This window comes from Dermacentor variabilis, chromosome 1 (assembly GCF_050947875.1).
Source record: "Dermacentor variabilis isolate Ectoservices chromosome 1, ASM5094787v1, whole genome shotgun sequence".
Classification (NCBI taxonomy): Eukaryota; Metazoa; Arthropoda; class Arachnida; order Ixodida; family Ixodidae; genus Dermacentor; species Dermacentor variabilis.
In genome coordinates this window covers 107,294,573-107,310,191 of record NC_134568.1, presented here as the reverse complement: position 1 = coordinate 107,310,191, position 15,619 = coordinate 107,294,573, and the positions used below count along the sequence as shown (strand labels likewise).

The following is a 15,619-nucleotide window of genomic DNA, read 5'->3' as shown; positions in this document are numbered from 1 at the left end:
TATATTTATTGTGGATTATCACCGACGTCCGCCGCGTTACGCCCTCGCGAAGCGCTATTCGCCGAAAGGTGGGGGCCCTGCGGACTCCGCCACACGCTTCCCGGAACGGCGAATAATCGCGCAACGCTGGCGATGTCTGCGCTGCCAGCAGCCACGAGCGACAACGCACCTTTCTGAAGTCCCCATACTCGAACAGCATGTTGGGCTCGAAAAGGTCGCTGTTGCTGAGGTTGAAGACATTCTTGCAGGTCTGCAGAAATGTCCTGATGTTCTTCAGGCAAAGGAACTGCGTGAGAAAAAAAAAATGCATACTTATAAGAATGTTGCGCCAGTCTTGACGACGAGTGCGGAAGACACAGCAACTAAATCGCACTGTTTCTCGACAATAAAACGAAGGAACCACTACACCATTTACAGCTTCTATTTTTTCCATGCGCGACGTCGAACGCACACCTCTGGTCAACAACGCGATCGAGCCCGTTGAGCCGTCTTCGGACATGCGCCGTCGAGGACGAGACATTGTCAACGTCGACAGCTTCAGTACCTACTTTGACCCACTCATAGTGACAAGCTGTTAGGTCGCCGGGTGGCTCCCTTTTCGTTCCCAGGGGTAATTGTAGGGAAGGATTGGGGGAACGATATAGTGGGTAGTCCTCTTCAGCTCTTTCTAGTGAGTCGTCCTTTTCTAGAACTTTTGCTCGTGAATTCCGCTCGTACTGAGAGTCCGTGCCCTGTGACAACGCTCGGTCCCAAACACCGGTGACTAATAAACGCTTTTGATCGTATATATACGACGTCAAAAGTTTTCGCTGCGCTGTTTGTCGTACGACTTGAAAGGACACATACGGCAATTCCATAATTGCTACTAACCTGACGTATAAAAGCGCGTGCCACAGTTTGCACGTCAGCCGGCTTTCCCATTGTTTTTGGTTAGCCGACAAGTTAATCAAATTTAAGAAACATAAGCAAGTGCCGCGCATGGTGTTCGTTCTTAAGAATTGTGCAATAGCTGCTATCGGAGGAGCGAGCGACTGGCTTATTCATGTTATTCGCAGGCAAGAAAATCCCGCGAAAGCACGAGCTCATTTCCGTGCGACACACTTAAGTCGCGATGTCGACTATGCGACAGGGAAGGAGAGCGTTCAACCTTTAATTAAAGAGAGAAATCGGGTCGCGCGCAAATAAAAAAAAATAATAAGTAAACTGAAGCTGAGGAAGAAAACAAACGACAATCAAAATGCGAGAGCCTTGTACAACTCCCCCCTCCCTCCCTCCTTTTTCAAGCGCGTCCCTTCCGCTCCCCTCCTGCTGTTTCAGTGCCGTGTTGAAAGCTTTGTCAAAGAAATAAGGAGGGGGGGGGGAGGGGGCTGTGTGAGAGCGTTCTGAAAAGGTGTCAAGCTGTCTCGGCACAAACGGCGCGTGGTACGGCGGCGGCTGCGTGCCGGACATTTTTAGCGCCGCTTCGTCGCGCACTGGCGCAAGACAAGCGCGCGAACAAAGGGAGAACCGTGCTTCACGTTTCGCGTCCGCGCTAAACGATCAGGCGGATTCGAAGCGGATCGTCCTCGTCTCGGCGTCCAGTTCCGCGAGTGTGCGCACCGTGAAGCGCACGCAGCGCCGGGATTCTGGCCATGCGGCAGCAGCCACAGCTGACCGCGCTACGTGACGGCGCGAGCCGACTGCTGCTCTCTCTTGTCCGACTCGCACAAAAAAAGTGGCAACTCGCTGTTCCCACCGCGACTCGGGCGAAGAACACACGCACACACACGCTCGCCAGCTACGCCGGGGCGGTGACTTGCTCTTTCAACATGCACAGTTGCGCAGTCGTTCTAACCTCTGTGATGGAGCATTACTCCACGTCACGGCGGTCCGCCGAGCAACTGGTGTACCGGGCGAGCGAGAATCTCTGCACACATTCGACCCGCCTGGCGGATAAAGTTGAGCGCTGATGAAAAAAAAAAAAAAAGTAAATTGCGAGCCAGTGTCGGACAGCGGCGTTGCAGTACGGCGATAAAGCAACGAACGCGCTCGGGAACGATCTCAAGCGCGAACAGGATTCCACAGCCTCGTGCGATGAGCGACAAGTCGCGGGGCAGTCGTGAAGGGCCGTATAAAAGTAATTTCATCCACCTTGCGACATCCATCGCAGCAACGGAGCGTCACTGCTAACCGCAGCCACGATTAGGTCGCTGTACAGGAGGCCCCGAGCCGCGTCTCACGCATACACGGCGTCCCAGCTAGCATGTCCCACGCGGTTTGTGTTATGGAGCCTTCTGCGTGGATTAAATTTACTGTATATTTGCAGTTGCGAAAAGTACGCGTCAGTATTTCCTTTCTGCTTAAGTAATTAAATAAATATTGATTTTGCGGTCAATGAGTCAATATGAAAGTGACTGGGCTCCTCTAAAAGTGTATGACTCTCTTGTTTTCGGCTTGCGTGGCTCTTTATTTAGCGAAAAAAGAAGAAGAAGCATACTGCACCTAACTCTAAAGCGCACGCCGCAGCTAACGCTGCTCACGCTCGCTCAAGTTTCGGAATTGCAGTACGATCATTGTAGACGAAAATGGATTAAACGGCATTGGCGTTTAAACGGAACAGCCTCTAAATGGCAAGGTTGTTTTTGTATTTGGGTAATGCAAAAAGAAAGACAGTTTCGTTAATTGGAACCAAAGTTTTCGCAACTCTCTGTAAATGTAACCACAGAAGTAAACCCTAAAGGAATTTTGCAGAAAGAAGCAGGATCTGAACAATATCTTTTGCGAGATCTGTCTTCCATCCAGACAGCCCTCTTTAAAAGGCGGTGGCAACGACTGAAGCAGGCAAAGATTTGATAGATTTTAACACATAGCATGTAAAGGCCTGGACAGCTTCGCGACACTACAATTTGCCTCATAGACGACCAAAGGACAACCTAAACATCGGACGCCTTACAGCACGCCTTTCGAGACTCCCCCTGCACGACTCCGCGTTGTTCACCCACCGACTGTAGGAGTTATGCTTCTGTTTTGAAACGTCGCTGGCGCCTCCTAGACACCGAAACTAGCGAAGTCAACCAGAAAGCCGACGACCGGCCCAAACTAAGGGGACAAATGTGCTATACATTCACTTCTTTATGATTAACATATCTAACAGTGTTAAGAGGGCGTACGATATACAGGGCTGTACCTCTGCACACCTTTCTCAGTAAACGGAACTACAGTACATTGGAACAAAATTATTCAGTTCCTTGAGGTGGCGCAGATGTCACTGCCGGAACTCGATTCCATGCCTGCAAGTATAGCGTCTGCCAGCGTCACTGCCTACTGCGAAGTGTTTGAACATATCGAATGCGATTGCGACGCGTCTTGAAAAATTCTTTCTCGCGTGAGAGAGAGCCGATTTGCAGAGCGTAAACGCACGGGAAAGAGAACGTCCGTTACGCAGAAGGCGCAGGGTTGACCGCATAAATCCCAGCGAGGGAGAAACCGATAACAACATGCGAATGAGCAGTTTCAACACTCATTTTGCATAGACATTTAGTGGTGGTGGTGGTGGTGGTGGTGGTGGTGGTGGTGGTGGTGGTGGTGACGTTGCAACAGGCGTGCTTGTGTCTGGAATGCTTGGTCGCCAATCGTTGAGCTCGATCATATTTTACGTTGATAACACGGGTGTTTAAATAAACGCCGATCAACTCAGTGTGACGGAGAAAAAGAAGTCACTAAGTTGCGTAATTCAAAAGTAGAACGAGCAGAAAATACAGTAGAGGTTGCTTTCACATAAGTTAACCTCGCGATATATAGAGAAAGCACCTATAAGGGGCCGCTCCTTTAGTATTAAATGGAAATGTTAGTTGGATACTACAGCGTTTGAACAACGCGAGCGAACGAGAGACAAAATTTGAGAAAAAACGTTGTTTATTTATGGGTTTTTTTTTTTTTTTTTTTGCAGGCTTCCGCGCTAACCGATTGGGATATACACCCGCTGCAGGTGTCCGGCGGACTACCAAATGCGGAACCGGAGCGTACGCGGCGGCCAACGAGGCGACCCTCGAAGAAAGTGGCGCTCGATAAGCAGTGAAAACGGTCTCTGTCGACGGAATCGGACACAAACCGGATTTCCGGCCCCCGCGCTGGCTGGCGATACGCTGGCGTGTTTCGCACCGCAGCGGCAACGAGACAGCGGCGCATGCATTGCCGGCTGAGTAGGGATGATCGGTAAATAATTTTTTATTCGATTAATCGCTTTTAATGCAGGGTATTCCATCGATCAATTGAGTAATCGAAGTTTTTTGCCGGACACTTTAAAAAGGTTAAAACACGGTTGTTTACTTTTATAGGAACCTATTTTGATGTTCGAGAGGTGGAATCAGGCTAGAAGTACAAATGTATAAAGTTTGATAAAGAATAATCTTTAATTTGTTAAAGACTAAAAATAGACATTGTGAATAAAACCACTACAGACACGGGACGGATGGAGACAACACAGGGCGGTACTTGAAACTGAATTTTTGCTGAAAAACAGCATGGCTTTTATAGAGGTTATACTAGGAGAATGCCAGCAAACTTGAGAGTGGAAAAAAATCAAGAGGCAAACATAGACAAAGAGACAGGAAGGTGGCTGGACTAACAACTGATCTTCATTCATGAAAACGACGTACCCCAAGTCCGCACTGAACATGCGCAGGCACAACAAAGCAAAAACACAGTCACTACCTTATCTATACACGTCTACAGTTATCAAGAAATACAAGCTCTTTCTTGGTTAGGAACACAGATGGCGCGCTTACACACTTCTCGGGGCCAAGTTTATAGATGCGATAGGCCTCAATCAGCTCTCTTTCCTGCTGAGTTTTAGCCTTCGCCAAGGTTGAAACGTCACTGAAGATAGGGTTACAACCGCACTCCTTACAATGCAGCGGAAGATTACCTCCTGTGCCTGCGGGTATTAGATCTGCATGCTCACGCATGCGATCATTCACACAGCGACCGGTTTGTCCTATGTAATCTCTACCACGTTTCAAAGGAACTACGTGGACTGTACACCACACATGTGACACGTGCGGTGCTTCGTGACATGCTTGGTATTGCACGTACTCTTTCGCGAACTGTACTGCGAGACCCTCATGCAAAGTTTTGCAAGCTTACAAGGCGCAGAACAAACCAAACTTACGTCGTTTCCTGCCGCTACCTTTTTCAATCTATGTGAAATGCCATGTACAGTCAACAGCAAAAGTTTACGGGATGCGGTTTCCCCTTCAAATGTGAATTCCTGCACTGTTAAGGCATGACACTTCGTATTTAATGAATCACTGCGTAGGTGGCGAAGGCTACTACATGCTGGAACATTTAATTCGAGGCTGTGTCTCCCCGCTTCGTGAGAATTCAGCTTCTTGGCAGATCCTGCGTCCTGTAAACTTTTGCTGTTGACTGTACATACGGCATAACCACCAAGTTCTTTTTTATTTTGTCTCGCACTTCGCGATCCCCCCTGTTTTTAATTTTCAAACGCTTGTACCAGGATGCGCTTGTGCCAGAATAGTAACCAGGATGAAGTAAAGACCAAAAAAAAAAAAAATTAGCATAGCAGAACTTTCTCGTAAGATTAAAAACGACCGCATACACGTGGACGCTTCATTTGCGTTGCTCACTTTCAGCTTTTTCACTTCCACGTGTATGCGGTCGCTTTTAATCTTCCGAGAAGATTCGGCTATGTTACATTTTTTCTGTTGGTCTTTACTTCATCCTGGTTACTATTGGTTGTCGGGCTACACGTGCCATCCTCTACAAAAGCCATGCTGTTTTTCAATAAACATTCGGTTTCAAGTACCGCCCTGTGTTGTCGTCTGCCTCCGTCCCGTGTCTGTAGCGGTTTTATTCCACAATATTTCACCAATTGACCTACATCTTTACCCTACTAAATAGTTGGCACTATAGTGGCCAGAAATTGCAATATGCATAGAGGAAAAGAAAATTACTGGTTTAGGATTTTAAGCCACGTGATCTTTTCTACAGAGCGAAGGAATGTCAATCGGCTGGAATGTTTGCCTGAAACCGACACCTTCTTTGAAAGGCCACACAACCAGCATGCGAGAATAGACGCTCGGAAGCTATAGATTTGCTGGAATCGATATGAACTCTATCGCTATGTCAAGTACATGCTCCAAACTGGCGTGAATGCTGTGCCAGGTCTTTAGTGCACTGGGAGTAACACGTCGATCAACGACTGGGTTTCTATAGTATGCCATATGAATTGCGAGGACATTTCGAGCCTCCGGCTTCGAGCGGCGAGGTGGCGTGTGGGGGAAGCGAGAGGTAGTCGTTCTTCATTAATTATGAAGAACGACTGAGGAATATGGAAGAAAGTAAATGGGCTGGGTGAATGTTGCGATATCTGTACAGGAAAAAAAACATTGATTCACAGTGGAGGAAAAGAACTAGGAACCTTACCAGCAAGTATGCGGCCTGTATGGTGAGCAACACAGCAACAAAGAACGTCAAGCAAAAGGTCAGAGAGGCTTAAGTAAGCTCATGGGTGGCGTCAATGGAAAAGAAACCTGCCATGAGTAACTACTTAGGAGGAAAAAACTAATTCAGAAAAGAAACAATTTATGATAACTCAAAGGGCGGCTCATTACTTTTCGAAGCGAGATCAGCATGCCTTAGAACACGCACCTACAAAGCGAGATATTAGAAGGAAGAAGAAGCATGTGCTTGCTGCGGTAAAGCTAGGGAAACGATGGGGCATGCTTTATTAGAGTGTGAAGACATCTGCCCAGCGGTCGGCTTAGGCACCACTGGCCTCCTAGAAACCCTTGGGTTCAGTGAGAGCAGGGGAAAAGTAAACATGTCCGCAATAGAGATTAGTAAGAGGCGATTGGAAGATTGGTGGAAGAAAAGTAGGGAAACTATAAAAAAACGGAGACGTACAAAAGCAAAGTTTGCAATAGGGCGTCAGAAAATGTGGTTGTGGGAGTTCATAGTGGTTTTTTTCTTTTTTAACTTGGGTAGGACATTAGGTAGTATATTAGCAAGAGCTTGGTGGCGCAACCCACCGCCCCGTTCCAAAGGGGACGCTCACAACATCCATCCATCCATCCAGGTAGCGCTCGGCTCGGAATCCCTCGGGACTCGCAAAAACAGTCGACAATCGCTTTATACCGCAGACGCACAGTCACTGCTCGTGCTCTGCCATTCTAGTGCGATTTCAAAATTCTCACACCACTCCTGTCAAACTCTTGAAATCGATTAATCGAACATGTCTAATCGATCAAGTCGATTAAATGGAAGGTGGACATCGATGACGACTAATCGTTCTGCGGGATACTTTTATTCGATTAATCGTTCATCTATAGTACCAACCCTACGGCTGAGCGCTGCATGCGCGAGCCGCACGTGCGATCGATCTCTTTTGGGGCATATCACTACGGCGCGCCCATTGGCTGAGCAAGTTCAATCAGAGTATGGTATATAGGGCCTAGAATTCTAGGCACCATAGCATGGGAGCAGTTACACACATTGACGCGTAGACATTGGCACACACATACAGACTAATATATCAGGAGAAGGCTGGAGATTAATGGCCCAATTTTTATTTGAAGAAATGATGGGGGGGGGGGGGGGCGTTGTCGTAAACTAAAACTTAACACTTATTTCGCCAACTGTTTCGAGAATGGTACCCTCTTCGTCAAGGCAGTTTGAAAGTTTCTGTGTTCTTTTGTCGCGCCGGCATGGTCATATACAGGAAGGCATGGTTATATACTGGCTTATGAGCTCGGGTGAAGCCGGCGGCGGCCATCATGCGGGGGGCAAGAAGCAGCCTGTCAAGAACTTCGCAGCGCTATTCGCCGACTTTTCCGGCAGTTTTTAATTGCTTAACCGATTTTCAGGTTCTAATGCTACACTGTGGGCTATGAGGCGAGTCATATTGCAGGCCTCCGGATAGCAGATATCCGAATACTATCGGCATCAATATGCAGCTGCCGAAAAGCAGCCAAAAAAAAAAAAATCGCGAAATAATTAACGTTGTAGAAACTGATCAATCATGAAAGCTGTCAGAACAAAAAGCATTAAAAACTGAATATGTTGCATGAGAAATAGCGGTACATGCAACAAACATAAGTATTCTTTATTATATGCATTATCATCAGGCGTTACTTTGGCATCTTCATTGCATGGAGGTTCTCGAACTTTGGTGACGGCCGTTTCCTTTTAGCCTAATATATAAAAATTTCCTTTATTATAGAGCAACGCAATGCTAACCTGCAACCTTACTTAAACGAGAAGGACAAGGTTAACATGTCCACTGCTTGTGCGTCAACTTTCCTCAAAACACCCGAGCGCGCTAGAGCACATTTTGGGATCCGCACAGCACCGTGCACGGCGAGATACGACGAAACATAAGCAGCAGCCACTGGCGTGTTTTTGCCGCCCGCAAGATGGCGACGCGGCGGCTTCACTTGACGGGCGCTCCCTCCACTCCAGCAGCTTTTCTTTAAACTCCTTGGTAGCGCTGCGCCCTCCTCCCCCGCACTCTTCGCTATCACCGTCTTTTATCCAGCGCTGCGCTCCGTGTTTGCTCGTTCATCCTTCGCTGTACTCGTTCGCACGGTTACGCCGAGACGCCGACCCTTAACGCAGGGACGGGCGCCTAAGAGCTGCGCTCTCTAAAAAAGTTACTGACGTTCTTGTCAGAAAAGTGATTTTTAAACATTTTACCCCATACGTATCTGAAAAGGGAACAGGCAACATTGGTATCGCTTTTATGGCGCTTTCTTTGTTGCCATCTTACAGATTTTTGTGGTCTCCGTGTGCGCGTTGTCCGGTTCTGCTCTAAGCACGTGTGTGTTTGCTGTTGCGTGATAATGAGACGCATTTTTGTTAAGGGGGTAGTGGACGAAAAGTGGGATGTATTTATGTTCTGTCCGTGCCACAATCATTCCAGACAACAGCAGCATCGCTGACGCGTAGGTTTGCCATCGACTGTTGCGTAGAAGCGTGCACGAATGTAGGAGCGGTACGCCAGCGGCTCCGAGGATATAGTGTCAGGATTGGGGGCTCAATCCCACCGTTCGCAACCCGTTGTCAAGATTGGAGTCCGGCATGAATTAGAAGGTTGCTGGCCCATGCCGTCGTCCAACTTATCCACGCTGAGGACGCTGATGAAGGGAAAGACTGCTTCTCATCGAGAACGAGGAATATGGGTTTATTTACAGTATCTACATCAGTCTAACATGACTGCTTGAGGGAGTGTGTCAGTCTAACATGACTGCTTGAGAGAGTGTATCAGTCTAACATGACTGCTTGAGAGAGTGTCCTGAACAGCCGCACAACAGCGGTTTTTAAACACTTCGTGTTCCCTAGATCCCTAGGTGAGGCAAAACGTTCGACGTCGTCGTAAACAAGCCGCCTCTCCGCGGGACGGTTTACACACACACGTGCACACTTTCACTGCACTCGGAGCTGACCTTCGCAACGCGGCCGTCGTGTTGTCCATTGTCCTGCATCCCTGTAGCCAGGTGGTCACGCCCGACGCAAGCCGGCGCCTCTAAATTCCAGAGTGGATCTCGCACAGTGGCCTCCGCCCCTGCCCATTGTCTGGCGTCTTGGTCGGCGCGTGGGAAGGGGTCTCAGTAGACGTTCCAGCGGGCTCAGTAACAATAGTTGGTCCACCGAGCCCGTTTAGTCACAATGGCGACGAGGCTAGAGCGTAACGGTGGCGTTCCGAGACAAGGTTGCCGCTGCTGTCGCAACTGGCTGGCATATCAGCGGGCCGTTCTTAACAATGGGTATATGTCTTCGGTGAGCACTTCGGTGTTCATACGGCTCTCCCAGCTGAATGTTTGGTTCACGTGTGGTGCATGGCACCGGTGTCAAAAAACCGTTAGTGCGGTGCCGGTGCAGCGCAGGCGTGGTGCTCGGGGTGCCTGTGTAACGTGTTGCACACGCCCTCAGTCGGGCGCCCAAGGTGTGGGACATATGATCGGTTTAAGGTCAACAGTTTCCGGCCAGGCCTATTCACCGTGATTGTAAATTGGGCAAGCTGGACAAGCAAGATTGCAGACTGGGCAAGCAACCACTTGAGTTTAACTGCAATAAACAGTTCAAAACCGGGACGCGGGTTCCTGCAATCTCATGCTCGCCCGTTTACCCGTCGCGGTAGCTTAGTGGCTATGGCGTTGCGCTGTTGAGTTCGAATGGGTTCGATTGCGGCCGCTGCAGCCCCATTCAATGGGGCAAAAATGCATGTGTATTCATACTTGTGAGAACGTTAGTTAACCCCAGGTGATCAAAGTTATTTCGGGAGTCTCCCAATGCGACGTGATTCAGAATCAAATCGCAATTGTGGTACGGAATACTGGAAGATTTAATTTTTCAATTCAATGCTTTGTGCGCGGTAATGTTGCAGTACGACGCATACCGCAGCCTTTTCTATTATAACATTAAAGCACCCGCCCATCTGTTTTGTTGTATCGTCAAAAAAATAGCGATGCAGTAAGTGTCGTGAACAATAACGTGCCATGCCTTATACGGGCGTCAAACTGCGCACTTCGGATCGGGATCGAATTTCTTGATCGCGATTGGCTGATTAGTGCAAGCTGCGAAAGAGAACCAACTGCAGTCGAGAATTTCGATCGAAAGTGAATGTGTGATACCGGTATTCATAAGCACGGATCATCGAACAAAACAAGCCGGCTGATGTGTCATGACTAAAATGCAAACGTAATGTGTTCCCCCTTCTACTAGTGTAAAAAATAAGCGATCATAGTGAATGGGATCGATCAGGATCGTAAATCACGACTTCCACGATCAGTTTTTTTTTTTTTGGCACTCAGACGTCTGCTACCCACTATGACTTCTGCAGGAGCCGAAAACAGAAACGTCAATCGAAGGTCTTGAAAATAAAAGCGACGTTTCTGCACATGCAGCAATACACTTAGCTTTACATCAGCTATTTGACAAGTATCCGTCTACACAGACGGTTCTGTAATCTAAGATATTGCGACTGCAGCTTATGTGCTACCATTCTTACAGGCGGAGAACAAAGTGTCGGCCAGGACGCACGTCGTCACCAACAATAGCGGAACTAGTGGCGATTCTTCAAGCCACTTACTTTATCAATACTTATACGACAGGTAATTTTCACGGACTCCTTATCGGCTTTAGCATTTCTTTAAAATATTGATAACAGCCAACCATACGCACGAATAACATACGCAGTAGTGAACAGTTTAACTCAGGCCAATGAAAGAAAAAATGAAGTGATATTACAGTGGGGCCCGGGACATGCTAGTATAGCAGCAAAGAATAGCAGGCAAAGTGCTGCGGATTTCTCACTCTCTGACGTGGCTTCTTTTCATTTTCTTATATTTTTTATATTGTTGATTCCGCTATGCGAAAAGGGCTAGCCGTCACCATTATAAGTTGACTACGTCTCTTGTCTTTTCTTTTCAATTAAAAAAAAAAGATGGCTGCCGGCCGATTGCTCTAGCACTATAGCTATTCGGAGCAGCCGGGGAGCATGTACTTATTTGCGTATAATAAACATTTTTCCGTAGCAGTATAACGTTATCGAGTCCTTTCGGCACATATACAACATCAATTTGCCAACTCCTTTCTCACTCTTAACGCGGTCGTAGCTAGGTACCCTTTAGGGTGTATGTTTGTCACATAGCGATAATCGTTATCTGCCTTGTTTGCGTTTCCTTTCTTGAAAACTCGGCGCTCGCTACTTTCCTATCGAGAATGCTGTGTCACGCTGATAACGCGCAAGCCGTTCGTAGCTTGGAAGTACAGGGTTCGCAGCGTTAAAGAAAGGAAATGCGGGTAAGACAGATGACGATTAGCGTTGTGGGACAAGATAAGCCCCAAAGGGTGCACATTTTTAGAGTGCTGAGGATTCGTTCTGGCGGCATTTTTATCGTTCCGTTTCACATCGCTGCGATTTTACACCAGCAGCCGCAAGCTAAGTAAGGGGAAACGGATGAATCGCAGACGCTGGCACCATAGAGTTTCCTACAAAAATTACTAGAGGGAACTCTGGCGCTAGTGTCTACGGGAGCTGCAATGGGAGCGGTTGTCCCAGCATGGGAATTATGGGAAGTACATGGATTTGCCTAAACTTCGTCCTTTTGGCTTCAAAACGGCTTTATGACTTCGTAAACTCGTCATTTTTAACAGCATATTGCGTAATAAATAATTAAATGAACATCATTAAAATTGCCCGACGGCAGGACTCGAACACAGGGACTCTAGCACAGAAGCCTGATATTGAAACCATTAAGCCACGGACGCATGTATCGACGAGCGAATGAAACGCCCTTATGAATTTATCGCGGGCATGCCAGTGCCTTGGGACGCTTGGCGCGTTTCGATTTGGCCACCTGGACAAGCTCAATCGTTGCAATTAATAGCAATTGTATGCGTTCCCGGCGTCTTCTGCACTTCGAAGAATATAGATTGCGCTGAAATATACGACAATAAGATTTATATAGCGTAATATACAAATCCACAAGAACATCTGAATCCACAAGCACGAAGATCAGACAAATCCATGTACTTCCCATCATTCCCATGGTAGGACAACGACTGCAGCGCCAGAGTTCCCTGTAGTAATATTTGTAAGAAACTCTATGGCTGGCACCACCCTCGTCATCAGATTATCTGCTTTCACTGTGCTGGCTCGGCTCTATTGAAACTCTCTCCCCTTCAGTGTGCTTCTCGCTTCTTGTCAGCCAATTAAATAAGAAAATCTGCTCAATGTAGGCAACGCTATTCGCTTTGAAAACAAAAAAAAAAAAAGCGACATCCTACAAGCGAGAAGCGCGTTTGATGGGGCTTTTCAAACAACGCTTCGGGTTACCGCCCGATGCTTGCGTCGATCGATTGTTATCTAAATTTGACGTCAGGAGATTGGAATAAAAACAGATTGGAATATGTTTATGTTACGGGGCCCATGGTGTTGCATAGGCGGTGGTCCGCTCCGGACCACAGCCAGTTGTACTTCGCTCCTCGAAGGGCAGGACGCGTGCCGAGAGCTCCCGAACAACGCTTTGCAATGTGGTGAACGCGGTTTAAACCATGCATCCGAGGCCTCAAAGAGGTGCGACGTAATGCAAACGCATTTCTCTCGAACATCTTGAAGGGGCAGCGCAAAAAGACGATGACAGAAGGCAGGAACACACAGGACAGCGCCTTCTGTTCCTGCCTTCTGTCATCGTCTTTTTGCGCTGCCCCTTCGAGATGTTCAACCAGTACCAACTCGCCCAAATGTCGATCCTTCTATAGTGCATTTCTCTCGCATTCACCGCTAAATCGCCACTCATTTTTTTCTTCTTATTTACGGCTCACCAAGCCTGCACTAACGGCAAGGTACTCGCAATTACAAAACCGTACCGATGGTTAGGCTGTTATTTATCTCCAATGTCGCTCTAACTGCAAAATGCTACTACGCACGATTATAACTTTACATATCCGAGTTCGCACAGGTGCAGCCGACAAAGAATTGCGCGCAGGTTGCAGTTCACCGGCTACCTTCACAATGCCTCAAACGTAATGTACGTACCTGTGGACGCCATATAGCGAAGACCTTCGATTAACTCTGGCAACCTTAGCTCCTTCAATACACACCCAGAGCTCAGTACGCGCATATTTTCTCAATTCCGAATCCACCACGAGGCCGGGTTCGAACCCGCGTCCTTGTGCTCAAGCTGCAGGAGGTCACAGACCAAGGCGGGCTCCCGAGACCGGGAAGCGCTAGTTATATTTACCAGGCGGGCGGCCAGCCGCTCTGCGCGCAGCTCTACGGCGATGTTCTCTGGGTCAGGGCCGCGAGCTACTCGGGCGAGATCGCTGGAGCTGGAACGACGAAGATTTCGTAAATAAAGACGCAAGGAAAAAGCGCGCTGCAACAGCGGAAGCGCCGCAGCAGGTAGGGCCAGTCATAACCCCCTGTAGCGCGGGTCCGGCCGTTCGCAAGGAAGACGACTGGAGAGAGACCGAAAAAAAAAGAACTGCCGGTTCAGTCTGGGCGCGTGCAGCTCATTCGGTTGCCCCGTTCGCGTCCTGATCGATCCACGGCGGGCCGCCCCGCTTGCGACTCCGGTCACGTAGCAGCTAGCGAGCGCAAAGAAAGGCTTTGAAGTCCAAGTTTCCGCTATTCTGTTCCTTTGTTTCCGCACAACTGCGAAAGGCACACAGAAAACGGAGCGCGGGTGTGGGGGAGGGGGGGGGCGAATATTAAGGCGGGGTGGTGATAAAAAGGGTGGGTTGGGGAAAATGACTGGTGTGAAAGATCAAAGCATCGAGATGATTTCGCCGTTCGCGAGAAATATCGCATACAGTCGGATTTTGTGATGCGCTCCACTTTCGGCCCATAGACACTGGAATGTTTTGGAAACAAAGCGTAAGCAGAACAAAGTAAACGACTGGGTAGTCATCTTCTTTTCCAAACGCGCACGGCGTGCGCTGGAATCGCCCGCTGAGCTGAGAAAACGGGCGAACAGTTGCTTATGTGCGCTGACGGACGTTTCAAAAACACTGCGAGAACAAAAAGATTGTCGTTCCATGGAATAAACGAAAAACAATAATAAATAAGAAAGCAAGCATGTGTTCTTCCTAGTCGCCCGATGATAGGCACGTATATGTCTCGAATAAACAGATCAACTCTGCGCTTGTGAATGCGATCACTGCTGCTCGTCTCGATTTTAGGGTATACACGCTGAGGCCACAAGGAAATTTAGCGGCCTCACGGCTCTGAATGATAAATTTTCTGTTCTTTCTGAAGTACAGAGAATCCAGGAAATAGAAGTACACTGCAGGCGCGTACTCTGTAGTTCTATTTTATGATGGCACAAGAACTCGATCCGTTCACAATACTTATAATAAATAAAGAAAAGGCCAAAAGGGAGGGCTGGCCATGTCCATTGTACACAACACGTTTTGCACATAGTATCATACGCCAACCATTTCTTTCTATCTTACTCCTTTCATTCTTTTAGGCTGCTGAGCACGAGGTCGCGGGATCGAATCCCGGCCACGGTGGCCGCATTTCGATGGGGGCGAAATGCGAAAACATCCGTGTACTTAGATTTAAGTGCACGTTAAAGAACCCCAGGTGGTCCAAATTTTCGGAGTCCTCCACTACGGCGTGCCTCATAACCAGAAAGTGGTTTTGGCACGTAAAACCCCAATTTTTTTTTTTACTCCTTTCTTCCGCAGAGCACGTAGTCTGAGTTCGATTGACGCACGCTGGTGCCTAGCCACCCCCCCCCCCCCCCCGCCCCTCGATGACGACTACATGAAGAAACACTCACCATTTCGCTGCACGCTGAAGAGCGCCGAGAGCTGAAAAGACGTCGACCGGTTCTTTATTCAACTGTGCCACAAATATGTAATGACATTCTCTCGCGGAGTCGGTTACTATTAAGCTTCGAAAGAAGGGGAAAAGCGTGTCCTGCGACCTTACAGCGGTCACCCTCACTTCCGACAGTGAGACGGGGAAAATAGGGAAACCTCTGGCCGGAAGGAGGCGGCGCCGTGACTGCCTCGCTTTTCGCGTGGGAACAATAAAAGAAGCGCAAACGCGGCCTCCCGACACAGCCAGATTCCTCTGAAAGCTTAGTTTGTTCCCGCTCCAGTGTGT

The 15,619-nt window shown here is 48.3% G+C and overlaps 1 protein-coding gene across 4 annotated transcripts in view; it reads right to left on the bottom strand.

The window, feature by feature from the left end:
* Positions 1–15,619, bottom strand: part of Vav (Vav guanine nucleotide exchange factor) — a 312,152-nt gene that overhangs the window by 178,671 nt on the left and 117,862 nt on the right. For all 4 annotated transcript variants that reach the window (XM_075692551.1, XM_075692576.1, XM_075692567.1 and 1 more), the window contains exon 2: positions 170–286. In XM_075692551.1, the coding sequence (XP_075548666.1) occupies positions 170–286 (117 nt within the window). The remainder of the gene's footprint in view (positions 1–169; positions 287–15,619) is intronic.